This window comes from Salmo salar, chromosome 13 (assembly GCF_965601325.2).
Source record: "Salmo salar chromosome 13, fSalSal1, whole genome shotgun sequence".
In the NCBI taxonomy this organism is placed as follows: Eukaryota; Metazoa; Chordata; class Actinopteri; order Salmoniformes; family Salmonidae; genus Salmo; species Salmo salar.
Window position 1 is genome coordinate 42,173,905 of NC_138303.1, and position 27,283 is coordinate 42,201,187.

At 42.8% G+C, this 27,283-nt stretch overlaps 2 protein-coding genes across 9 annotated transcripts in view; both read left to right on the forward strand.

Annotated features, from left to right (window-relative positions):
* The window catches only part of LOC106567112 (proto-oncogene tyrosine-protein kinase Src), a 55,941-nt gene extending 53,552 nt beyond the window's left edge, over positions 1–2,389 (forward strand). The window contains exon 13 of the mRNA XM_082960099.1: positions 1,739–2,389. The gene's annotated coding sequence lies outside the window, so the exon portion shown is untranslated. The remainder of the gene's footprint in view (positions 1–1,738) is intronic.
* A 1,507-nt stretch (positions 2,390–3,896) lies between these two features.
* LOC106567111 (F-actin-monooxygenase mical1) lies at positions 3,897–25,711 on the forward strand. 8 transcript variants are annotated; one of them, XM_045693260.2, is made up of 27 exons: positions 3,910–4,042; positions 4,281–4,349; positions 4,516–4,589; positions 6,627–6,928; positions 7,444–7,651; positions 9,104–9,211; positions 9,386–9,481; positions 9,721–9,876; positions 10,331–10,431; positions 11,388–11,645; positions 11,902–12,017; positions 13,795–13,921; positions 14,668–14,731; positions 15,913–16,060; positions 16,324–16,520; positions 17,765–17,865; positions 18,403–18,465; positions 18,847–19,060; positions 19,642–19,706; positions 19,973–20,615; positions 20,791–21,009; positions 21,819–21,937; positions 22,027–22,140; positions 22,427–22,520; positions 22,782–22,875; positions 23,160–23,233; positions 23,401–25,711. In XM_045693260.2, the coding sequence occupies exons 4-27, from the start codon at positions 6,671–6,673 to the stop codon at positions 23,607–23,609; spliced, it is 3,846 nt and encodes a 1,281-aa protein (XP_045549216.1). In that variant the 5' UTR covers positions 3,910–4,042; positions 4,281–4,349; positions 4,516–4,589; positions 6,627–6,670; the 3' UTR covers positions 23,610–25,711. The 8 variants fall into 8 exon arrangements, 7 of the variants coding, with proteins under 7 accessions (XP_045549216.1, XP_013991493.1, XP_013991494.1 ...); XM_014136018.3 differs by having other exon boundaries at positions 21,822–21,937; XM_014136019.3 differs by having other exon boundaries at positions 3,911–4,042; positions 20,797–21,009.
* The last annotated feature ends 1,572 nt before the right edge of the window (positions 25,712–27,283 follow it).

Sequence of the window (27,283 nt, forward strand, 5' to 3'; positions counted from 1 at the left end):
CTAGGTTACATGTTATAGGCTACTGTAGGCCTGTTTGTGGTTGTCAGATCATTCAATATAAGATATGATTGAGAACAAAATAAAGAAGTAAACATTTTAGTGTTATATTACTTTAAGTGAAGTGATACCCTTGTTCAGTGGTGGAAAAAGTACCCAATTGTCGTACTTGAGTAAAAGTAAAGATACCTTAATTGAAAATGACTCAAGTAAAGGTGAAAGTCATCCAGTAAAATACTAGTTGAGTAAAAGTCTAAAAGTATTTGTTTTTAAATATACTTAAGTATCAAAAGTAAATGTAATTGCTCGAATATACTTAAGGTTCAAAAGTAAAAGTATAAATAATTTAAAATTCCTTATATTACGCAAACCAGATGGCACCATTTTCTTTTTTTTTTTTTTAATTTATGGTTGGCCAGGGGCATACTCAGACATCATTTACAAAGGAAGGACTTCTGATTAGTGAGGCAGTAGAGATGCCAGGGACATTATCTTAATAAATACGTGAATTAGACCATCTTCCTGTCCTGCTAAGCATTCAAAATGTAACTAGTACTTTTGGGTGTCAGGGAGAATATATGGAGTAAAAAGTACATTATTTTCTTTAGGAATGTAGTGAAGTAAAAGTTGTCAAAAATATAAATGGTAAAGTACAGAAAAACTAGTACTTTAAAGTATTTTTACTTAAGTACTTCACACCACTGTCCTTGTTGCATAATATGCAGAAACTCCCTCCTTTATTCATGGTCATCACTAGTTACCACAGCCACAAAGTCATAATTATGGCTTTCATAATTATTATCATTTTTCTACAATTTCTCTTCTTAAAATCTGATTGTAAACCTGACCTTAACCCTAACCACACTGCTAACATTGTGCTTAACTCTAACCTTAAATTAAAACCTCTACAGGATCGGTGGGTCCCCCGCGGGATGGTTGAGCTAACCTAGACTAATGCGATTAACATGAGGTTGTAAGTAACAAACAAAAAATCCCAGGACATAGACATATCCAATAATGGCAGAAAGCTTAAATTCTTGTTAATCTAACTGCGCTGTCCAATTTACAGTAGCTATTACAGTGAGAGAATACCATGCTATTGTTTGAGGAGAGTGCACAGTTATGAACTTAAAGTTATTAATAAACCAACTAGGCACATTTGGGCAAATGTTGAACAGAAATGCAATAGTTCATTGGATCAGTCTAAAACGTTGCCAAAATCAAAATTGTGCCTGGGCTGGAATAATACATTATGGCCTTTCTCTTGCATTTCAAAGATGATGGTGTGCCGACCCTAGGAGGGGTGCGTCACTTGAGTGGGTTGAGTCAATGACGTGATCTTCCCGTCCGGGTTGGCGCCCCTCTTGGGTTGTGCCGTGGCAGAGATCTTTGTGGGCTATACTTGGCCTTGTCTCAGGACGGTAAGTTGGTGGTTGAAGATATCCCTCTAGTGGTGTGGGGGCTGTGCTTTGGCAAAGCGGTTGGAGTTATATCCTGCCGGTTTGGCCCTGTCCGGGGGTATCGTCGGATGGGGCCACAGTGTCTCCCGACCCCTCCTGTCTCAGCCTCCAGTATTTATGCTGCAGTAGTTTGTGTCATGGGGCTAGGGTCAGTCTGTTATGTCTGGAGTATTTCTCCTGTCTTATCCGGTGTCCTGTGTGAATTTAAGTATGCTCTCTCTAATTCTCTCTCTTTTTCTCTTTCTCTCCTTTCTTTCTTTCTCTCTCGCGGAGGACCTTAGCCCTAGGACCATGCCTCAGGACTACCTGGCCTGATGACTCCTTGCTGTCCCCAGTTCACCTGGCCGTGTTGCTGCTCCAGTTTCAACTGTTCTGCCTGCTCTGGAATCCTGACCTGTTCACCGGACGTGCTACCTGTCCCAGACCTGCTGTTTTCAACTCTCTAGAGACAGCAGAAGCGGTAGAGATACTCTGAATGATCGGCAATGAAAAGCCAACTGACATTTACTCCTGAGGTGCTGACTTGTTGCACCCCCGACAACCACTGTGATTATTATTATTTGACCCTGCTGGTCATATTTGAACATCTTGCCCATGTTCTGTTATAATCTCCACCCGGCACAGCCAGAAGAGGACTGGCCCACCCCTCATAGCCTGGTTCCTCTCTAGGTTTCTTCCTAGGTTCTGGCCTTTCTAGGGAGGTTTTCCTAGCCACCGTGCTTCTACACCTGCATTGCTTGCTGTTTGGGGTTTTAGGCTGGGTTTTTGTCCAGCACTTTGACATCAGTTGATGTAAGAAGGGCTTTATAAATTTGATTGATTGATGGTTCAAAAATAATACAAAAACACAGTTGGTTTTTCTTTGTATTATCTTTTACCATATCTAATTTGTTGTATTCTCCTACATTCATTATACATTTCCACAAACTTCAGAGTGTTTCCTTTCAAATGCTATCAAGAATATCCATATCCTTGCTTCAGGTCCTGAGCTACAGGTAGTTAGATTTGGGTACGTCTTTTTAGGTGGAAATTGAAAAAAAGGGGCAGATCCTTAAGAGTTAAGACCAAAAAGCACATTTTTGCTTTCATAAATGGTTACAATATAGTCAATTTTGACTGTGCGCTGAACGTGCGTGCAGGTGAGAATGAATGATTTATTTCTGGAATTCCCTTCAACTGTGATCAGACAGTAGGTAGCCTGCAGATCCGACACCTTATGCTTGCTCACAGCTGCACTAGAGGGTTGGGCAGGGCATTTGCTTAAATTATAACACTGTTGAGCTGGCGTGAGTGATGGCTCAGAAAACTTACCTCAATCCAGTGATGAGAAATTGCGTTGTACTCTGAATTATCCCATTATCCCAACTGTTACACAGAGAAGATTGAACGACAGCTAAAACTAGCAGTCATTCAATCTTCTCGGTGTAACAGTTGGGATAATGGGACAATAAAGTTTTATTTTGAAAGTCCAGTAATATTACAGATACTAGGCCTACTTTGTAATTGAAACCAGAAAGAATGTTCTGCAAGGCAGGATTGGCACACACCATATTATTCAGCAACCCCTTTTTTCCTGTTATTTCATTTATCAATTTCCCATTATTGTATATCAAGCAACCTCGATAGCTGAGAATTCTCAACTCCACAATATGTACATCACATCTCAATGGAGTTGAGTGGCGATGAGTTTTGGTGGCGTGGACTTTTATTTTGAAGGCGAACCACCAATTCCACTTGTTTTTTGCTCATGCTAATGTTGTTCACAACACACTGTTCTAGCACTTGAATTAAAGGGTAACTACACCCAAAAATCTAAATTGCACAAATTTTTCCCGGACCTCAAATGTTGTCTCCTGATAGGGTTTAAGCATTGTTGTGGTCTTTTACTTTATTTTGTTAGTTTTTCTATTTGGCTGGCTACTCTATTACTTGTGGAAAACACTTTTACTCTGTACCTGTGCTTGTCCTGACTTGTTATTAGTGTTGTCAATGAGAGTTTGAAGCCATAGTTCTATTTTGGCATCTGCCTTGTAATGACAGGGCTGCTCCTTCTCTGTTAACAAACAACGGCTCCCTTGGTGGAGGTCGAATAAAATGCTATTTTTATAAAAAATTACAAATTGCAGCACCCAAAGAAAATAACATCTTTACACAGGAGAAATGGGCACAAGGTACACATTAAAGAATGTACATTTGTACATGCATCGATGTGATACCGACTCGATGTAGTCGGAGGTACACTCCGCCAAAAATTCATTGCCACTCAACTCCATTGTAACGTGGAGTTCAGAATTCTCAAGTACAACCTTGGTATCATAGTTGTTTTGTTTTTGGCAAATGAGCAAAAACACATTAGTTAACTTCAGGGAAATACGGTTAGCATCTCATACCCAATTCACTCACCTTTCTTTCTACCTCTCTCATTGGTGCTGTGTCTACTGTTCTGCTGTCCCGCCCCTTTCCTTGCCCCAACTTTTGGCTGCTCTGTCATGTTAGAGGCAGTCAGCAGCTTGATAATATACACCGCAACGTTTGCAGACCAGTCATTGTGGCAGACCCTTTGTCCTCAGCCGACACGTGACGGGGTAAGTCAAAAAAGCTTATCCACTGTTGTTCTCCTCACGTAAATGTAACATCTGCCTTGTCTGTCGGAAGTATAGCAATAACTTGATCATTGCTCAAGCAGAGCAGTCTACTTCATAAGGAAAGGTTCTTCCTCACTCTTCAAGGTTTTGCTCCTGGCCATGTCCATATTTGTCATGACAAGACTTGAGTAGAACCTCAGGAATGAAACAGACTCTAAATGGTGTGTGTTTGTACCAGGCAGATGCTCTGTGCTTTGCAGGGTGCAGCATTCTTAACCACATACATCATCACAAGAGTCAAGAACAGGCAAGAACTGTCTACTTTCTTTCTCCACCACAGCAGCCAACACTTCATTGAGGCTGTCAACTGTCTTTCGACAGTATGAACAAATACCGTTGCTCTTGTCTCTCTCTTAGATGAAATACTCAGGATGTTGCGCATGAAGACGAATGACACAACTTTCTGTTTGCAGATGTCTGTTGCTTAACAAAGAAGAAGGATACCGGAAATATCACATCTAAAATGAAGCTGAACAACCAGTCGTAGGTGTGTGACAGACTTGAATGACCGACTGGCATAAGACGACTCAGAGAAGATGAGATGCTGGGGACCGTAGGATACTAGGACATTCAAGTTGCACACCACTAATACTGAAAGTGACCTCCTGCTTACATGTATTGGACACACCTTTATTTGCTTCCTTGAGGTCTATTGAGAGAAGGACTTTAGCCCTGACCTTTGTGCCCACATGCAAGCTGTTATTGTATTTGATAAGAAAGGATTAATCATTATAAGGCAGAAATTTGTGCCCACATTTTAGTGTGGTTGTGTGCCTCTGGTTTATACCAGCTTTATGGCAGTCACTTCACGTCACTGTAAAGCTGAGTTCAAGAGCATGCATGACTGGAGAGCGCTGCAGTTATAATTTTAATTATATGGTTTTGAGGAATATTATGTTCAGTCATTCTGTCTCCAGTGAAGCAATATCCTGTGTATTTTGACAGATCTAGTTCCCTTGCATAGCTACAGTGTGACTGTTGGGCCTGAGTTGATATGATACTGCTAGATCTGACAGCTGAAGTGTTCCAACTGTCAAGGCTGTGTCTGATTTCTAGCTCCGCCTGATTCAGTGACGGAGAGGTTCAACTCTCAGCTGCAATGTTATATCAATGTCCAGTATAACATTTTGAGTTGTTACAGAGCAACTATATGAGGGCCAAAGAGAACTCCAGGGAAATGTTACAGTACATAGAGTGGGAACTACTGAGAGCGGGAGGGTTCCTCATGCATAATGTACACTAGACTAGAGCCTGTTTATGACCTCATTCTTAACATCTGGACAATCTCGGTCCATTGAATGAATAGCTCTTCGTACAGTTATGTTAGGTTGTAGTGTACAGTAGCCTATATTTCTCCCACAAACACATCTATTTTTATAGCTCTATGGCCATAAAAAGCCCTCACCCACTCTGTCCAATAGGGTTTGTGTCTGTCTGCCTCAGGTGTCTAGCAGAAGATGCTGAATATAACCAGCAAGTTACAGCATTTGTAAATGTCATCTCAGGAAGTCATGTGTGAACAAAACATTAGTTCCAGGAAATGACTTGCCAACCACAATGCACTAAACGCTTGACACATACAGTAGCTTGAGTAGAGTTTGTCACCTAGTTGTTGTCACTGCTGTTAAACATTTTAGGTTGGTCTACATTTGCCTGCACATTTAAACTGGAGTTTAATGATTCTTCTGTCCATATCTGTATGTATATTTACTGCTTTTTTGACTGACATGTAGTGGTAGTAGTAGTATAGGTGTGTGGAAGGAGTTCTAGTAGCAGCGTGTTTTAGTCATTGTAATGCTCAGCTATGTGACTTGAACAGTGGTTTATCTTGATATTAGCTGCCTATGTGATCCAAGTAAGCCCTTTTCAGATCTATTAGTATTACCGTGCCCAGAGCCAATGTTGAATAAGTGATTTATCTAACCAGTTTAAGTAAAGAGGATAGAGACTATTATTTGTGGCCAGTGTGAAGCTAAGTTTATCCCATCTGTTCAGTGTGATGTGGCCAACCACTTCTGTCTCTCTTCCCTCTGAAAGCGAAACACTGGACCAAAGATACAGGAAGTGGTTATTAATAGTAGACTGTCTTATTTGTGTGTAATATATCGTCACTAAGTTCAATGGTAAACACCCATCGTGGTAGCATTCAGTCTTAGGGAGCTGTCATAAAGACACTGAACCTACACAGAACACGTGGTTGGGGAAGTTAGCGATTACTATGACTCAGGTGACTTTAAAACCATCTGATTTTAGGGTTTTATTTTCAGACGGAGAGAATTGTCCCCAGTTGTTGTCTGTTAGTCAGACCTCTAGACCACCTCCATATATTTCCAAAGCTCATCGGCAAAAATGCATCACTTTGTTAGCTAGTCTTTTTATCATAATAACTGCTGTAGTTGAGCTCAGTTATTTTTAGGCAGGTTATTTAAAAAAAAAAATGTATGCCCATTTTTAGAGGACAACTTTTAATAATATAACTTATATTTTAGTTTTCTCATGGTGTTGGTGTTTACTTAATCCACAGTGAACATCCAAGAATCTGGAGGCTCAGGTTCAGCATCCACTACCATGGTGAACCAGGACCCCACCAACCCCTCCCATGCCCTCTTTGACCAGTTTGTCCAGAGCCAGACCTGTAAGGAGGTGCAGCGTACCTTCTCAGAGCTCTGCCACCACCTACAATTGGACCCCCGGGACTACCAGAGTTTCTACACCAAGCTCAAGGAGAGGCTCAACTACTGGAAGGCCAAAGCCCTCTGGATCAAGCTGGACAAGCGGGCCCAACACCAAGATTACCAGCAGGGCAAAGTCTGTGTCAAAACCAAGGTGTGTGTGTGTGTGTGTGTGTGTGTGTGTGTGTGTGTGTGTGTGTGTGTGTGTGTGTGTGTGTGTGTGTGTGTGTGTGTGTGTGTGTGTGTGTGTGTGTGTGTGTGTGTGTGTGTGTGTGTGTGTGTGTGTGTGTGTATTTATTTTTTCTCATTTAAACGAAGAAGAGGAATTCTGAAGAAGTTATCTAAAGTAAAATACATTTGTACAAGGAGGGTGGCTGTGTGGTGCTCTGTTAGAGATGGATTTCCAGCTGTGTTTCAGGTTTCAACATCAGCATTGTGTCTCTACAGTGGCAGAGTACTGTCAGTGCTTTTGATACTATCTATCAAGGTGCATTCAGCAACTGCAGAGCTTTATCCTGTTTCCTTCCTTCCTCCCTCTCTATATTTATTCCTTCTCTCCCCCCACTCTCTCCCCTCTTCTCTCTCACGTACCCTTTCCCTCTCCCTCCGTCTCGCTCTCTCTTTCTCCCCCCTCTACCCACCTTTGTATCTCTCTCTCTCTCTCCTCAGTGCCTGGTGCTGGGTGCAGGGCCGTGCGGGCTGAGGACAGCCATAGAGCTGGCTCTGCTGGGGGCTCAGGTGGTGGTACTGGAGAAGAGGGACTCTTTCTCCCGGAATAACGTGCTGCACCTCTGGCCTTACACCATCTATGACCTGCGTGGGCTGGCTGCCAAGAAGTTCTACGGCAAATTCTGTACTGGGGCTCTGGATCACATCAGTATGTCTACCACTGCCATACTATATCAACTAGATTTACTGATGTAATAATGCCAATCATATATCTTTATTCATTATGTATGACTAAATCCAACCTTTAGTTGATGATGCTTTTACGGTTATTTTTTCACATACAGTACCTGTGTACAGTACCTGGAATGCATTTCAATTAACAGGTGTGCCTTGTTAAGTTTTGTGGAATTTATTTCCTTCTTAATGCGTTTGAGCCAATCAGTTGTGTTCTGACAAGGTAGGGGGATAGCCCTATTTGGTAAAAGACCAAGTCCATATTATGGCATGAACAGCTCAAATAAGCAAAGAAAAATGACAGTCCATCATTACTTTAAGACATGAAGGTCAGTCAATACGGATATATATTTATTTTCTTCAAATGCAGTCGTGAAAACCATCAAGGGCTATGATGAAACTGGCTCTCATGGGGACCGCCACAGGAAAGGAAGACTCAGAGTTACCTCTGCTGCAGAGGATACGTTCATTAGCGTTACCAGCCTCAGAAATTGCAGCCCAAATAAATGTTTCACAGAATTCAAGTAACAGACACATCTCAACATCAACTGTTCAGAGGAGACTGTGTGAATCAGGCTTCATGGTCAAATTACTGCAAAGAAACCACTTCTAAAGGACACCAATAAGAAGAAGAGACCGGTGGAACAGTCCAAATTGGTTATTTTTGGTTCCAACCGCTGTAAAAGCATGGAGCAGGATGTGTTATGGTGTGGGGGTGCTTTGCTGGTGACCCTGTCTGTGATTTATTTAGAATTCAAGGCACACTTAACCAGCACGGCTACCACAGCATTCTGCAGCGATACGCCATCCCATCTGGTTTGGGCTTAGTGGGACTATCATTTGTTTTTCAACAGGACAATCACCCAAAACACACCTCCAGGCTGTGTAAGGGCTATTTGACCAAGTAGGAGAATGATGGAGTGCTACATCAGATGACCTGGCCTCCACAGTCACCCGACCTCAACACAATTGAGATGGTTTGGGATGAGTTGGACCGCAGAGTGAAGGAAAAGCATCCAACAAGTGCTCAGCATATGTGCGAACTCATTCAAGACTGTTGGAAAAGCATTCCAGGTGAAGCTGGTTGAGAGAATGCCAAGAGTGTGCAAAGCTCTCATCAAGGCAAAGGGTGGCTATTTGAAGAATCTCAAATATAAAATATATTTTGATTTGTTTAACACTTTTTTGGTTACTACATGTTTCCATATGTGTTATTTCATGGTTTTGATGTCTTCACTATTATTCTACAATGTATAAAATAGTAAAAATTAAGAAAAACCCTTGAATGAGTAGGTGTTCTAAAACTTTTGACTGGTAGTGTGTGTCCGTATCATCAGGCATCAGTCAACTGTTTGAATTGAAGAGGATTGTTTTAATTCCCTGTGTGACAATATCAAACATCTTTCTATGTGTCTGTATCCTTCAGGCATCCGCCAGCTCCAGCTGATACTGCTGAAGGTGTCTCTCCTCCTGGGGGTGGAGGTTCACACTGGGGTGGAATTCAAAGGCTTCGTGGAGCCCTCAGAAGCCACAGGTACTTCTAGACTCCCCTCTGTTCCCTCCCTGTATTAGAGAAATAAAATACTAGCTATTTGCATGGCTGTAAAAGCTTGTAGGGCAGTTGAAACAATCTGCCCAGAATCCTGTGTGTGATAATAGACCTTAATGCTATGCTCTCTCTGTGGTTCCCTATGGCTCCCTCCATCAGGCTGGATGGCCGAGCTGTTTCCTGACGATCACCCTGCTGGGAAGTTCCAGTTTGATGTCTTCATCTCTGCAGGAGGAGGACGCTTTGTCCCTGATGGTGAGGACACAGTCACACGCTGTCATACTGCTGCACATACTGTACACACTTTAGACCAGTATATTTTAATAGGACTTCATCCCTGACGGTGAGCAGTGAGGACACACTTAGAAAATGAAGAATGTAACCGGACACTCAAGCTCTGATACGTTTGATTTATTAAACGGAAACACTCAATTATATGCACCTGAATTCAGGCTGCATGTGCTTCTCCTCGATATGCATGTCTTTCTCCCCAGGCTTCAGGTGGAAGGAGCTGCGAGGAAAGCTGGCCATCGGCATCACATGTAACTTCATCAACCATCACTCAGCAGCCGAGGCCCAGGTGGCAGAGATCAGTGGTGTGGCCCGCATCTACAACCAGAAGTTCTTCCAGGACCTGCTCACAGAGAAAGGTAGGATTCTATTCTATGACCCTGGTTTGGGTCTACTGAGTGCCAGCACTTCTACTGTTGGACGCTAAGGTTTCAGCGACCGTGGCTCAGGATAAAAAATATTGCACAGTCTGGGCATGGTGACAGTTATGGCGACAGAGAAGGAGTGGACAGTGGAGAGTGCTGTCTTTTTAATCTGTGTCCCTCTTCCTCTTGTCTATGTCATTTGAATTGATGCTATCATCTGTGATGCAATCCCCCTGTTCTTCTTCTCTTGTGCTCTAGTGCTGTTTCACTTGTCCTGTCATTGTCTTGTTCTTAGTTTCTCACTCATTCATTTTGTTCTCTCTCTCTCTCTCGCTCTCTCTCTCTCTTTCTCTCTCCCTTTCCATATCTTCATCACCCTCTCTCACCCTCTATCTCCTCTCTTTTCTTTCTTTCTCTCTCCTCTCTATCTCTCCCACCCTCCCTCCAGGTATTGATCTGGAGAACATAGTCTACTATAAAGACGCCACCCACTACTTTGTCATGACTGCCAAGAAGAAGAGCCTGTTAAAGATGGGGGTCATTAAACAGGTGAGGGAACCACATCATTACAACCAGCACCAGCAGCAGCTCCACACTAGGCCTCTAGAGGGCTTTTCACAACACTGAGACAAACTGGCCCAAGCCTGGATCCCAACATAGTCCTCTCCAAACAAGCTGGGGGCTTTTCCTGCTCTTTGGGATTAGCCGCTAATAAACCGTGTTAATGTAATTGATGTCTATCCAGCACAGGGTCAGCACTAGGTCTCCCCAGCCATGCTACTGTGTACACTGCTCACTCTCGCTCCCTCTTGTCACACTAGTAGTCTGGAACGACAAAGCCAGATCTTCTTGTTTTGTCTTCAATGATTAGAGCCCACTCTGCCTGTTATCAAAATAGAGACTTTCTTCTGTCTCATCTGTTATAGTTCAGTTGCCAAGATGGGAGATGTTCTGCTGAGTAACTGTTTAGTATTTCTGTTGCACTGAAGCTGTAATCATTCTATATATTTGTGCATGATTATGGAGGGTTGGTATTTGTGTAATTCTTGTCACTGTTCCACTTTGTTTAAAGATGCTGACTCACAGTGTCGGCTTGCTTCTTTATGTGGAGCATATAATGCTTGACTAGACTACGTGGGAGGATTATATCCAATGTTTTCACATAAAGCAGCATCTAGATTCTAGTCCGTGATAGACAGCTCTCTGATGTGTGTCACCACCACCCCAGTGCTTTAATTATGCCAGTCTGCATCAGTAGTACAGACTATCAGCTTCTCCAATTTTCTACTGCTTGAGTATCGGTACCTCTTATATAAGAACACCAGTACTGTAAAATTAAAATGAGTACTGGCCCCTACAATTCTTACTGGCACCTTTATCATTCCACTTCAGGCACTGACCACTCCCAATGTGTCCCCCATAGTTCCCCATTTGTATTTTTGTCCTATTTAATTATATGGTGTCCCCTCTGTGACCACCTCAAATATGTTCCCTCTTGTCTCCAGGACTTCAGTGACGCCAATCAGCTCCTGGGCCAGGCCAACGTGGACCAGGAGGCCTTGTTGCGTTATGCCCACGGCGCTGCCCACTTCTCCACAGGCCACCGCCTGCCCAACATGCAGTTTGCCCTGAACCACGCTGGCCAGCCTGACGTGGCCATGTTTGACTTCACCTGTATGCACCGTGCTGAGAACGCCTCGCTGGTCAGGGAGAGGAAAGGAAAGAAACTACTCATGGGCCTGGTCGGAGACTGCCTGGTGGAGGTGAGAGGTCATGTACATGTGATGGATGACGACCTTGTTGTAAAATGTCTAACATGTTCATGGTTTCTATATTCTCACATACTGTATGTACATTCAGTTATACACACAATGGTACACTGATTGTACTTTATACATGGTCCTCACTTAGGAAATTGAGTATAAAATTGTCTCCGGGCATAACAGTGTCTACATACAATTTCCTGTTGTCCTACAGCACGGTTCTGAAAGGGTTTTGATAGAAAGTGTGTGTCCACAGCCTTTCTGGCCTCTGGGAACAGGTATTGCCCGTGGCTTTCTGGCTGCCTTCGACACAGCGTGGATGGTCAGGAGCTGGGGCAAGGGAAAACCCCACCTGGAAGTCGTTGCTGAACGGTAACAAAGCTTTTTGTATATGATTATAAACACCACCTCAAAAATCATGTGCCCATCCCTCTTCGTTGTTACTGTATAGAAGGGGGTTACCCTAGCTGGGCTTTTCAGAGAAAACTCTCCAACTGGTAATACCACTCTAGGCCTTTAAAACTTCTCTTGTGCCAGTGGGACGATTTCGTCCCACCTACGTAACATCCAGTGGAATCCCGTGGCGCGTTATTCAAATACCTTAGAAATGCTATTACTTCAATTTCTCAAACATATGACTATTTTACACCATTTTAAAGACAAGACTCTCGTTAATCTAACCACACTGTCCGATTTCAAAAAGGCTTTACAACGAAAGCAAAACATTAGATTATGTCAGCAGAGTACCCAGCCAGAAATAATCAGACACCCATTTTTCAAGCTAGCATAGAATGTCACATAAACCCAAATCACAGCTAAATGCAGCACTAACCTTTGATGATCTTCATCAGATGACAATCTTAGGACATTATGTTATACAATACATGCATGTTTTGTTCAATCAAGTTCATATTTATATCAAAAACCAGCTTTTTACATTAGCATGTGACGTTCAGAACTAGCAAACTTCCGGTGAATTTACTAAATTACTCACGATAAACGTTCACAAAAAACATAACAATTATTTTAATAATTATAGATACAGAACTCCTCTATGCACTCGCTATGTCCGATTTTAAAATAGCTTTACGGTGAAAGCACATTTTTCAATATTCTGAGTAGATAGCCCGGCATCACAGGGCTAGCTATTTAGACACCCAGCAAGTTTAGCCCTCACCAAAGTCAGATTTACTAGAAGAAAAATGTTATTACCTTTGCTGTTCTTCATCAGAATGCACTCCCAGGACTTCTACTTCAATAACAAATGTTGGTTTGGTTCAAAATAATCCATAGTTATATCCAAATAGCGGCGTTTTGTTCGTGCGTTCAAGACACTATCCGAAAGGGTAAAGAAGGGTGACGCGCCCGACGCGTTTCGTGACAAAACATTTCTAAATATTCCATTACCGTACTTCGAAGCATGTCAACCGCTGTTTAAAATAAATTTTTATGCAATTTTTCTCGTAAAAAAAGCGATAATATTCCGACCGGGAAATCGTGTTTTAGTACAAAGAGAGAGAAAATAAAAACATGGTGTCGCCCCGTGCACGCGCCTCAGTCTGATGGTCCTCTGATCGACCACTTACCAAAGGCGCTAATGTGTTTCAGCCAGCGGCTGGAATTACATCATTCAGCTTTTTCCCGGGTTCTGAGAGCCTATGGGAGCCGTAGGAAGTGTCACGTTACAGCAAAGATCCTAAGTTTTCAATAAACAGAGCCAAGAAGCCCAAGGAATGGTCAGAGAGGGCACTTCCTGTACAGAATCTTCTCAGGTTTTTGCCTGCCATATGAGTTCTGTTATACTCACAGACACCATTCAAACAGTTTTAGAAACTTTAGGGTGTTTTCTATCCAAAGCCAGTAATTATATGCATATTCTAGTTTCTGGGCAGTAGTAATAACCAGATTAAATCGGGTACGTTTTTTATCCGGCCGTGTAAATACTGCCCCCTAGCCCTAACAGGTTAACTGTTTTTCCTCACAACATTCTTTGAACATCCATTACTTCACAAGCAGCTGCTTTAAAAAAAATCTTCCTGAACAAACCCATCAATCTTCTGTTCCTTTGGAGCTGCTTCTTCTTCAGTTCTACACTGAGCTTCTGAGGTAGAAGTGATTCTAGAAGATTTCTTTCCCTCTGACTGAATAGGGAGAGTATCTACCAGCTCCTGTCCCAGACCACGCCAGAGAACATCAATAAAAACTACAGTGCCTTTAGCATAGACCCGGCTACACGCTACCAGCACGTCAACCTCAACTCCATCAAGGCCAACCAGGTCAGAAACACACAAATATGATCTATTACATTATAGTCCTTCTATTTCTATGGTCAGCACAGACTCAAAGCTCCATTGATGCCTGATTCATACTATTGGGCCAAACTGAAAGACACTGTGCTGTCTTGGATCTTTTCTTTTCAACACGGTTCCAGCAACTATAGTGGATGCGTAACGAGGCCAGCTCAGTAAAGTTTGGTTCAGGTTGGTTCGATGGTGTGAAAAGGGTATAACTGTCTCACTGTATCAGTGCTAGCAAAGTGAATAGATATCGTGCTGAGTAACATTGTAAACACATTGTGAATTATGTCAGTGCTGCTCTGCCATTTTGGGTTGATATTTCCTAGAGTATACATGCGTTGCCAGGAAACTGCTCTGTTTGTGTATGAAGTGTTGAGCCGGCTAGGAAATGCTTTTTGATTTCCCCCACTAGAGGAGTATTGATCTGAAAGGCTTTAGTTTTCACAAACTACCAGATCAATTACACTGCATCAAACCAAACCCCAGCTTCTGCATTTGAGTACCAGCTTTATGAAGCCAACTGTGTTCTTAGCCTGGTCCTAGATCTGTTTGTGCTGTATATCCAACTCCTATTGCCGTTGCTTGACAATGACCGTAGGAGTTGGCAAGACAGCACAAGCATATCTGGGACCAGGCTACTGTGTTCTGGCTCTAGTATAAAATTCAATTAAAATCAAGTGCTATATTGTTTATCATGATTCTCTCTCTTTGCATGCATTCCAAAGTTGCAACATCTGTATGATGTTGAAGACCATATTGATTTGGGCCGACCAACCAAGAAGCAGAAAGGTTTGTCTAGCTTCACTTCACTAAAGCAGTAATGCATGAGGGGAGCATGGGCATGATTCATTTTTGTTTGGGCACGACTGTGCTGGGCAATTCCACGGTAACGGAATTACACTTTGACTCCGTTTTTTCCACTTTAAATGTATGCTAAACAAAAACCTTTGATCTTAATGTTTTACAAACTATACAACTCTATGCACAAGGACTACTTTTAACAATTTCCACAGGAGATTTTACAAAAAAGAACTTAGTGGAAGAACTATGCAGATGCAAATTTTGGTAACAGATTTACATTTTCCAAAAACGTTATTAAATATGTGCCCTGAATTAAGATTCAAAATTGTCCGCAGAAAGAATGGGGTGTCAGCTATGACATGACACCTTGAGTTTGAAAAATATATATTTTGGTTATTGAACTACAAGTGGATTTACATCTGGTAATGGAATTACGGTAACGGAATTACATCATGGGTCCTTGATCTGTACTGTACAGAGATGCATAATTATGGATCTGAATGTAGTAATTCTCATACTTCGCAATTTTGGAAATCACAGTGCAGCACAGCAGAGAACTGTCCAGTCTGACTGTTTTAACACTCCAGACCAGATAACAGAAAGACAAAGAAAACAGTTCTGAGCTGAACATAACAGTATGCCAGTGGAAGGGAGGACAGTAGCAGGTGACCCAACTGTGGTTTGTGACTATTATGATTTCCCATTCAGTTGCAATAATTCTGTTACAGATTTTTGGGGTAATTCTGTAATGGAATTACAAGTTTTAAAGCTGCAACTTATTGGGAGACCTGACCAAATACACATAGAAATGTGAGTTTTAGATCTGTCCTTCTCATTGAAAGCAAGTTTAAGAAGCGGTAGATCTGTTCTATGTGCGTTATTGCGTTCTTAATTTTAGTTTTTGTTGTCTTTTACTTTCAGTTGTGTACACCCGCTTCAAACATCTGAAAATACAATATTTTTCGTTATGGAAAGATATTTCACAGTGGTTTAGATGGTACAATGATTCTCTACACTATACTTGCTTGTTTTGTCATTAAACTGAAATTAGGCAAACTATTCTAATTTTAACAACCAGGAAATGGCGGAGCGATTCTTGCGTAGTGTAGGCCTATTGAGCATGCATTCTAAATCCTAATGCAGTGTTCCTATGTGTGTTCATGGCCCAGATTCGGTTGGAGCTTTTGAGGAGCTGTTGAAGTGGTGCCAGCAGCACACGGCAGGGTACGACAGGGTGAAGGTGAAGGATCTGACCCAGTCCTGGAGGTCTGGCCTGGCCCTGTGTGCCCTCATCAACACCTTCAGACCCCATCTTATGTGAGTCTATGGGCTTTATAAGGGGACAATTCAACTTATACACCACAAATGTAGCAAATGCACAAGTAGTACCACAGAAAGAAAGACGTACCCATGAGTCTACAGTAAAATGCCATTGGTCTGAGAGGCTTTTCCTGTTCAAATTATTCTAATTCCATGCTACTACCTGTCCAATAAGAAAGCAAACGTCCATTTTCTATGGTGTGCCCTACTGAACATGGCCCTGGTCAACATAGTGACTCTCCTCACCTGTCCCTCCACAGTGACATGTCCTCTCTGAAGGAGTCTGATTCGGTCCACAACAACCAGCTGGCCTTCAGCCTCCTGGAGGGAGAGCTGGGCATCCCTCCCATCATATCAGCCAGTGACATGGCCACCAAGGAACAGATAGACAAGCTCTCCATGGTGCTCTACCTCACACAGATCCACGATGCCTTCAACGAAAGGACACCCACTAGTGGTAAGCATCAGGGCAATGGTTGTCACACTTGTTACATCCAATAATTAGCACCGTGATTGTTTGATTACTTGTAGCCTTGACGCCAGCCATTTTGAACAAGAAAGTGGTGTTGAGGTCTGTCTATCATGAGACTAGATTATGTATATTTGTAGAATGTTACTGTGACATTGTTATCTCGACATTATGCGTAGTTGTATTCATTACGTAAAGGTGTTTTTAGTGTGCTTTATTTCTAAAAATGCTGGACCAAATTTCAGCAGTTTTCAATATTAACCATATCACATAGCCTACTATTAGTGAAAGCGATTGAATCTGGCCCTAGGTCTGCTGTTTACACAGTGCATAGCTTATGTAACCCCCATTTGTACAACCTTGGGCCCAGGTGTTTTTTTCTCTATAAAATGTGTTTTGTGTTGATAAGGAGGGAGAGGGTCATTGTCCCTTTAAGAGCATTACCCAGCATTCCTCTGGTTAGAGTAGCTGGGTCTGTGCTCATAACCAGCCCTGATTGACTGTCAGGGTTGTGCTGCTCTCAGTCGGTAAGACAAGCAGCAGTCAAAGCAAACGGCACAGCAGCCCGTGAGGAAATGGCTTATCAGGCTTGGGTGGGACTAGCCTCAGCGTCATCTAAATGATATCTAATATTCCTGCTGTGAGGAAGAAGGATTTTCCCGGTCTGTTTTTGCTGCCGGGGTATTTCTGGTAAATACAAGCAGAGTGTGTGTAGCAGAGATATTTTCAGTGGTGATCCAGCATTTGGAAGCAGGCTTGGATAGAGGGTGTGACTTGCTCCGCTTGCCTTGTCGCTGTGATGCTGTAGGTAGCATACAGTAGCTCTCTGTAGGGGGATCGGCTGTCTGGCTTGCACACAGATGCGCATGCACGAGGGACATGTCCTGTCTGTTACGGGGCGTTTACACAGGAGTTCTCTCAGGGGGATTGACAAGTTGAATTTAATTACATATCCTACAAAGCCTTGTTTTCAACAGCAGTGTGGAGAAGCCGGATGTGTGATATAAAATGACTGACAGGATTTTTACATAAGAGAGATTGGTAGAAAAAAAGCCGGAAGACATTGTTTATGTACAAGAAGCTGTGCACATTTTAAAATGCAGGTTCTCTGCTGTAGGGAGGGACTCGGGACAACACAGTGAGTTAGGTTGGTTCCTGTGAAACGTGTGTGTTGTTCTGGCAGAACAGGGACAGTATGAAACTAAAGCTGGAGTGCGTGTGTGTCTCTGCAGCAGAACCCCCGAGCCTTCTCCTGACACCGTCCAAGACCCTGTCTTTTCAGGCCGTGTTCTTCCTCAACAAGCTCAAGCACAACTCTCTGCAAAGACGCAAGGTAAGGCTCAGGCAATCAGCTGCATGTTGTCACTGCGACTAGTCAGCTGTTTACTCAATACAGTATCAGGGATAGCGCGCTAAAAAACGTTTGTCTGTTGGGTAAAATGGAGAGTAGGCCAACCTCAAGTTCACATCGATTGTCAATCTTTTTCATGCAGCTCCCTGCTGTCGTTAACTATTTGCTTACAGTAATATCAGAGTTCTCTAGATAAGAACCTTGAATTCACATGCCCAGCCATTTTGGTTTTGGTTCTTGTAATTATACTTTGATTCATTCATTGTCAACAGTTACACAATGTGTTTTAATCATCATTTGATTTGTAGTTCGTTATTATAGCTAATACCATACTACAGAACACTTACAGTAGATGTGTACCTTTGTTGGCCTTTTCCAAAATCAACTGTAATAGCAGACACCTTTCAAGCATGTAAGATGATATCTAAAGCATTGTTCATTTCGACATCACCCATTATTAATTTGCATATTTTAAACCATAAACGGTCATGTGACTGTTTTATTTTATTTTTTACACAGGAGAGACTGGCAGCCGAGACAGAAGAAAAAGATAAAAGGATGAGGATGGGAGATGAGGAAGATGTGAGTAGTGTCTAGAATACAAATGCTATCCTCATTACCATAGGCTCCCATGCAGCGCTAACCTTTTGCTGTGTGATGGCTGTATCTGCAGACTTCAGGACTACTCCAACTGCGATTCTATACAATGTTTCCGTGTATGTTATTGAACTACTGACATCACTGGCGCTTGTTCCTCTCTTTGGTTACTACTGGGGTATAACACCTAAGGTACAGACCTTTGTAATAATTGTTCAACACGCCGGATTTGTCATTTTGAGTCGTTCCTCTTTCTCTGGCATTCAGGACTAGTCGCTATTGTTACATCATAAGCACATGTTTTTGTGCTAAGTTATTGAAGTACTGTTCAAATGTGATTGTTGCTCTCAATTTCTTTGCTCTCAGCCTGTAGCCCCTCTCTCAGCCCCTGAGGTGACCCCTGACCCTGAACTAAGCCCGACGTCAATGAACAATGAGGAGTGTTACTTCTGCGGCCAGCGGGTCTTTGTGCTGGAAAGGATCAGTACTGAGGGCAAGTTCTTCCACCGTAGCTGCTTCACCTGCCAGCAGTGTGGCACCACCCTCAGACTGGGCAGATATACCTTTAGCCAGCACACGGGTGAGTGAGCATCACAACTTCTTCTACCGCTGAGTGCCAGTCTGCTTGTGCTAATCATGTTAATTCCTTAGCATGCTGACGAATGCCAAGGAGGTGACCTGATAGCATAGACTGGCACTCAGTCTCGTGGGATATCTGCTGGGTCCTAATGAGCCCTTTGAATTATTTACAAGCACAACATCATGTTACTATGCAAGTGGGACTTCCATGGTCGTTATGTACTCAAGTATGGAAAATATTCTCTGTGACATGTTGTGTTCTGTCTTCTGAAATGTTGTCTGCTCACAAAGACGCAGCAAGCTACTCCCTCTTTGGACAATACAGAAACAGAATATTGTTATTTCTAGTGCAACAGCTTCCATACCTGTAGTAAGTTAAATCCTCCAAGGCAAGGAACCTACATCCGGATGATAAATACAGCACAGTTTAATTTATTTATGCACCATATGAAAAATGAATGAACGATACCCTTTTACACGTTTTGTGGTTCATGTGAAAAGGAGAACGGGAGAAAGGGTTGTCAAGTGGCATCTCAGATCCAGAGTCTGTGCAAGCTGTTGTTTTCCCTCTTGTGCCCTCAGGGAAGTTCTACTGTGAGCTACACTCTGAACAGATAGAGAACAAGGAACAATCCCCATCCGTTAAGGTGGGTCTCTCTGTTCTGAGTTTGAGCAGATGGGAAATTAAACCGTTCTGTTGCATACCATGTTGCCAGCTTGTGGCTCAACTTGTCTGTACAGAACAGTTAAGGACAGCTAGTGGGTAGAAGTAGTACATTAGCGTTGAGTTACAAGACCTGTTCATTTCCAACAGGGCAGTGTACCGTAACCATTCATTTACAGAGGAATGTTTAGTCACAACAATGCTAATGCTACAATGCTTCTTTCATTCCCCCCCCCCCCCCCCTTCTAGGATACCATCGGAGATCACGAGGAGAAGAGAGGTGTGAATTCAATCTCCAGTGAAGACCCCTCACCTTGTCCCTCTGAGGACGATGAGTACTATCGAGACTCGGGTCCTCCTAAACCCATGGAACCTCTGCATCCTCCGAGTCAGGAAGACCCCAGTAGCAAACAACCTAGCCCTGTAGACGAGCCCCCTGTCTCACCAAAACCACCCATAGACGTTTTCACAAAGAAAGGGTTTGAGGACTGTGAGGTGGAGGAAGAGGGGAAGGAGGGGGGTGAGGATGCCCCCTCGGATCCTCTGACCCCTGTCCCAAAACCTCGCCACTCTCGCTTGGCCATCCCAAGCCCCCAGGCCTCCCCTCCTTTACCCAAACCACGCACCGTCCTCACCCCAAAAAGGGACACGTCACCAGCCCATGTAGGGGAGAAGGGGTCCCCCAGGGCAGCAGGAGAGAAAGGGACCCCCAAGGCAGCCCCTGACTCCAGGCCGAAGCCATTCCTGCGGAAGCTGCAGCTGACCGACGAGGAGAAGAACCACCTAGTCAACTTGAGCTTCAGCCTGGACTCTGACTCGGAGACACCTGGTTCTTCCTCCTGCTCCTCTTCCTCAGCCACAGCAGGGGGTCCCTGCCCACCCAAACCCCCAGGTGTCTTTCTCTTTCATGACCTTTGTTTTGTCTCTTCTATTGTTTAAACTGTAAAAATGTTGCGATTTTTAAATGGGAGTGTGAATATACAACCTTTTTTGAGGTATGATCAAAAAAATCATGTTTAAAATGGCCCAATCGAAAGCTTGAAGGGTTTAATAAAGTTTGATTTGAGGTGCAGACGGCCAGGAGGAGGAGGGCTACTGGAGTGGGGGCCCTGGATCGGGGGGACACATACGGGAGCACAGGAACCGCCGCTGCTTCAGGAGGAAAGAGGAACCAGTGGAGGGCCAGGGTCAGCACGCCAGGGTCCGCTCCAAGTTCTCCCCCTGGAACTTGTCCTCCCCTCGGCTGGGGAGGGACCAACGCTTCAGCGTCCTCAACAGCCACCCAGGTAAAGACCCTAGTGTGGTGTGGATTTACTGTCTCGGCCATAGAGATCCTATTAAATTACTAGAGGGGCTATGTCATAAACCCTCAAAGTTCCAGAATGGGGTGAAAATGGCAGCCACTTTGGTCAGGGAGTAATCCAAACCAGTCTAATTGGAATGAATGGCAGTAGAGGCATAATCCTGATTTTAATTATGCAGGAAAATAAAGTAAGGCATGTGATTTATATCAGAAGTTGTGTAGTATAATTGTCATAATATAAATAGTTAAAATGGATTTTATACCAATTTTTTTGTATAAATGTGTTTTCTTGGAAAGTAGCGAGGGCTATTCTACATGATACAATATCATTACTTTTTGAATTTACAACTTGTCTAAGACCTATCATCAACTGATTTTTATCCAGTGTCTGGCTGTGGATTGACTGCATTGTTTGAATGGAATGTTGGCATATTGGCAGTTTATTTAAAAAAATCTATATATTAATAGAATCATTCCTCTTAAGCTGTCTGGCTAGCTAACCAACAAACATACAGTGCAGATAAATGATTCAAATGTATTATTTTACACTATCACAGCACTGGCAAACCATGGTGGACCAACTCCCTGACCAAAATGGTTGACCTTTATCCCATCATAAGAAGGTTCATGTCCATTTTGGTATTCTGATTCCTAATTATATGGTGTCAGTATGACCACATTATCTTTATACCTATACATTATTGATTTATTTACATGGCAAACAGCAATTGTTAATAGCCGTGTTCTTCATATCTATTCTGAATTAATAATTGTATTTATTTAACTTCGAAGAAGTACATTATGGCCACAGTGTATCTGAGGAAGATGGTGCTGATGAGGAGGAGGAGGAGGAGGAGGATGATGAGTTGGATATGTTTGCACCAGATGGCTTGGATTTATATGATGATAAGGTAAGGAGTGGGACTTGTCTGGCTGGCATATTAAGTCCATCGACATTGCACGCACACACACACACACACACACTCTCCCTTGTTTGTAGTTCCAGACCCTCCCTTCAGACCCTGTGGAGGCTGAGAAACTGGAGCTGTTGAAGATGAGGACGTTGGATCGACGGGCCAAGTCGTGTGAGATGCAGCGCTTCCACAAAGCGCAGGTTGGTTCACTGTACTGAGATTTGCCAGTAAAGCACAGGATTGTGTTTACTAGAGAGAGAACATTTATCGTTGCTAAAGGTTTTGCTCTGGTGCACCCTACTGAATACTGCACAGGTCAGTTCACTGTCTGAACAGGACAGTCTGCTGATGCCAGATCAGAACAGCTCTACATTGGGATGGTTAGTCTTAACACTGGACCTGCCAGTATTGAGTCTTGCTGCTTGTCCAGTGTTTTCTGCTTTAAAGCTCATCTTATTGTATGCTTGTGACCCCTCCCCCACCCAGTCTATTCAGAGACGCCTGGAGGAGATTGAGGTGACGTTTAAAGAGCTGGAGGATAAAGGTGTGGTGTTGGAGCAGGTACTCCGAGGAGAGGAAGGTGCGACCCCCCCCCCCCCCCCCCCACCCACCCCGACGCTTTCGTTTGATCTAGTGAACCATAACACAGTACTTTGAACATCGCTTGTCTTGATCAGCAAAAATTTGCCTTTTCTATCTTTTATCCTGTGATGCTCGGATGGAGGTCCGTAGAGTGAAACATTGGCATTTGGCAAACTTTAGGGATCAAGGAATATGGAGCAGGAACTCCTTGAGTCTCTTTCGCCCCTCTCCCCCACCATATCTTCTCATTCTCCCACAGGCAGTGGAGGTTCCCCTGAGATGATCGACCAGTGGATCCATCTGGTCCACCAGAAGAACGCCTTGGTCTCTGAGGAGTCAGACCTCATGGTGGCGTGAGTGTAGAACTTTCAATACATTTCCATACATTATACAGAGTGTGGTGTTCTTGTGTGGTGAGAGTCCCTAGCTGAAGTAGCTAGTGGGGGACAGAGAAGCAGACTTCACACTCCTGACAGAGATGTTATTGTGTTCAACAGAGCTGCACCCTTGTTTTGCCATGTTGACCCATGAGCTGAGCGTGAGCTGTGGGGGGGGGTTCCATTATCTGCAACTAAGGCCCTATTGAATGAAACCAGCCACTTCTATTCAACTGTTTTCTGTTTCCTCTGCCCCTCAGGTCTCGACAGCTGGAGTTGGAGGACAAACAGAGCATGCTGGAGATGGAGCTCAGACAATACATGGAGCTAGATGGTATGTTTTTCTACAAAAAGACTGGATCGTTGCAGTTGTCTCACGGATAGCGTTAAATGCTCACTTATTGGGAGGAGCAAATAGGGAGCGGATAGGCTTTTTGTTCCGCTCCTATGCGAAGTTTGACGTGTGTCCGTAAAATCCTCTTGTGTCCGTGTCCACCCCAGACTCTGAGAAGACGGCGGAGCAGCAGGCAGAAGAGGACCGTGTGCTACAGGAGATGCTGGAGGTGGTTGACATGAGGAACTCTCTGGTGTCCTTCCTGGACGAGAAGCGACTCAAGGAGATCGAGAGTGACAAGCAGCAGGCCACCTCGCTGCTGGAGGCCAAGAGACACTCCACAGCCTCAGCAGGGGCACAGGTGCACTGGGCGTGAGGGTGACGCATATATATATATATATATAACTGCTAAAATGAAGGAAACACTTGAGTAAATGAAGGATGCAAAGTATATTGAAAGCAGGTGCTTCCACACATGTGGTTCTTTAGTTAATTAAGCAATTAACATCCCATCATGCTTAGGGTCATGTATAAAAATGCCCAGTTGCCCATTATTTTGGCTACCATGGCTAGAAGAGATCTCTGCGACTTTGATAGAGGGGTCTCAAAGGAGCCTAGGGGGTTTAAAGTGTGTCTGTCACCAGATCTCAATCCAATTGAATACTTCTGGAGCGGTGCCTGAGACTGTTTTCCATCAACAAAACACCAAATTATGGAATTTCTCATGGAAGAATGGTGTCCCATCCCTCCAATAGTTCCAGACACTTGTAGAATCTATGCCAAGGCGCATTGAAGTTGTTCTGGCTCGTGGTGGCCCAACGCCATATTAAGACACTTATGATGGTGTTTCCTTTATTTTGGCAGTACATGCCCACATTAATACATATGTACAGGTATACATACACACTTCAATTTATTTAAAGAGAATATTGCTGCTTACAGACGCACACGCATGATCTTATATTTGCAAAGCCAAAGATGTATTGGTGAAGGTATTTCTCCAGGAGTGTTGTGCTCTGTGTTGAGCCGCCATGTACTGTCTGACTCCAGAGGTATAACACGGAAACTGGTCTAGAGATGTATGGATTACAATCTGGATGCATCCAGGCCTTCCTGGCTTGTTCCCACTGGCCATTCATCTCCAGTGAAGGCAGTCCTGCTCCAGCAGCAGCCCCAGAATAAAGAGACCCCCCCCACAGCCAGCTGAACTCAAAGCCAAGAAGTTGAGAACTGTCACAGGTTCTTAACACAGGGTTAATATATTCTGTGGGTTGGACAGTGTTGTGTAAAATGTCTTCTTTTTTTGTGTGTGTGTAACCCTGGATGAGTGAGTTCTGCTAAGCACCAGGTAATGTCACAATTCTACTTTTGTATACTGTATAAATTAGATATTATAACAATTTGTTCTTTGAGAATTGCGTGGTCCATAACAATTCAATATTATTAAAGATGTTAAATATGAGATTATTTACTAGTATTAATTAAAAAAAAGTAACTTTTTCTTTTTTTTTTTTTTTGCACTTTCAGTGACTCATGTTGTGGATTGTTTTGCATGTTACATTTATAGTTAATGTTTAGTCTCGGGTTAACCAGTGCACTCCTCTAGGAATCGTTGTTTGATGGAAGTCACTAAATGACCTTTTTTATATATTGGTCACTAATTGGATGTGTGGTACTAAGGCTGCAATACACAGGCAGCCCAATTTTAATTGTTCTTTTGACCAGTCACATCAGATCTGATTGGTCAAAAGACCAATTAGTGAAGAATAAGATCAAACTTTGTCTGCTTGTCTAAATGCAGCATTTAGTGAATGGGTGAAATACATTTCTGAATTGACAGGCTATTTTCTTACACTATATCCATCATTTATCATTTGCCAATCTCTATGATAATAGTATAGCCAAGGGAAAACATTGTTAGTCAGACCCAGCCTTATGTATCCTCCAGTGTTGAATGCCTCCGTTGTGCTGCCGGGACAGTACTTTGCAGAATATAAAATAAAGGCCATGCACTGTCATCTAATTTTATAACGTTTAAGTACATCCTCATATGTACGTCTTGTCCCATGTTGTTTTGATGCTGTTCCTAATGGTTACCACTAGAGAGCATACCTACCCTGTTTGGCTGCATCGCATTAGTGGAAACCAAGACTTTGGTCAGGGCAGACCTGATTGTAGTTAGATATGTTAGTTGTGACCGGGACAATTTTAGCTAACCCTCTAACTAACCTTAACCTCATTCCCCTAACCTGTTATGAAAAGTTGCTTCTGCTCGTCAAAACTGACAGATCTGCCCTAAGAATAGTCTTGGTTTCCACTAATGTGATACAGCCCCTGTTTGTCAGTTTATAGACACATGATTCACGTGACTTCACAAATTGCCCGTGAACCGCAATAGGTTCAGCAAGTGTTTTAATTGTAATCTAGTTTATTCTGCACTGGCAATGGATTGACTAAATAAATATTCAGTATAAAGAAGTAGTCTTTTGTTTCACTGCAAACTGAACTTGCTCAGTGATGCCCGCTAGCAATGCAAAACAACTATATATCTAGCCTCTTGGAAATAACCTGAATATAATACTGAAAGTAATAAAATACACAGTGATGTGTTCTGCACAGGTGTTTGCAATTTCATTGCTGAAGCACTGTTATGTGATGTCCAATGCACCATTCTGCAACTAGGCTGCAGTTGCGCAATAGTTGCAGGTGGAGATCTTCCAGGTCATCCATATCGATTGACTTTGATCCTGTTCATCAGGACGGATATGGGCCAGCATTTCTATGCAGCTCAATGTCATTACATCTAAGTTGAGATGTGCTATTAGCAGGCCTCTGTTAAGCTTATAGCTGCTGTCACCATATCCATCACATGAGGGTTGGCACCAGGGGCTTGGGCCTGGGTGGGCGCAGGCCCACCCAATGGGGGAGCCAGGTCCACCCAATCAGATTGAGATTATTTTTTTGTTTAAATGTTATTGCTCTATTTGTCAGTGTTACAAATGGGACATTATTTCTCTTTTTACCTAAGCACAGTACTTGACTTGAGCAGGAGCTCACCGGCACCTGCATTTTTTTTCTGCTCGAGTTCCTGCACCTCATAGAATATTAGCTCAAAATATTGAGTTCCTGAACCTAAATATAAACGGTACCGGCACTCAAAATGAGTACCAGTGCCTACAGCGTTCGAGCACTGGCATAAACATTCATACACCCATAGAGAAGGGGTGGGACAAAGAAAGGGCTATATATTGACAATAATAATACAGTTTATTTAGCAGATGCCTTTTAGGACACTCAAGGACATCTTACATAAAATATATGGCTGTAATAAAATCTATTAGGCCTATATAATGAATATGAATTATGATTATTAACCAGGAAAAATAAATACAAATTGTAAAAAAAAAAAATCTGCTTATCAATCTCAAAATAATGGGCGGGATCTGGCACGTGTGTCACTTCGCACTGATACCATGTGCAGTAAACAGTAGCTATTGCTGTGTAGGCTAGGCTACACTGTGTAGGCTATTCACCTTTAGCTATAGCTAGCTAAAACTCATTAGCCAACTTGGCTAGCCAAAACAAGTAAAATGGCCAAACAAGTTCACTGTTCATTATTTTTTTTCAAGAGACCTTGATGTTGGCGCATGTGCCAATTTATTTGATATCAGTGATTTTGCCATGAAGGGCCTCCAATCTCCTAGGGCAGAGAATTGCACTCGGCAGGCATTTTGACTCCTAAAGTTATCTCGACTAATAAAGTTGTAATCACTGTACTAGTCTATATAGGCTATGGCCTATTATTATGTGTATTAGCATACTGTTAGGCTATAATTTAAGTTTCCTTTGATGGTGTTTAATATGCAGCTTGTAACCTAATGCAAATCTGATCTACTTTGATTGGCCTCGGAGGCCAGTGATTAACATTAGAAAAGCCTTATGTAACATTTTAGAATACGAAAGGAAATGTATTCAAGTCTTAAGAAATTTATTAATTTAAAAAATATATATTTCAAAAGAACAAAATGTAATATTTTTAGTTGAAATATA

Coding starts and splice junctions, on each gene's coding strand:
- LOC106567111 (XM_045693260.2), top strand. CDS start 6,671: ATGGTGAACCAGGACCCCACCAACCCCTCCCATGCCCTCTTTGACCAG. Junction 21,938..22,026: donor TGGATTTATATGATGATAAG/GTAAGGAGTGGG, acceptor CCTTGTTTGTAG/TTCCAGACCCTCCCTTCAGA. Junction 22,876..23,159: donor GAGTCAGACCTCATGGTGGC/GTGAGTGTAGAA, acceptor TCTGCCCCTCAG/GTCTCGACAGCTGGAGTTGG.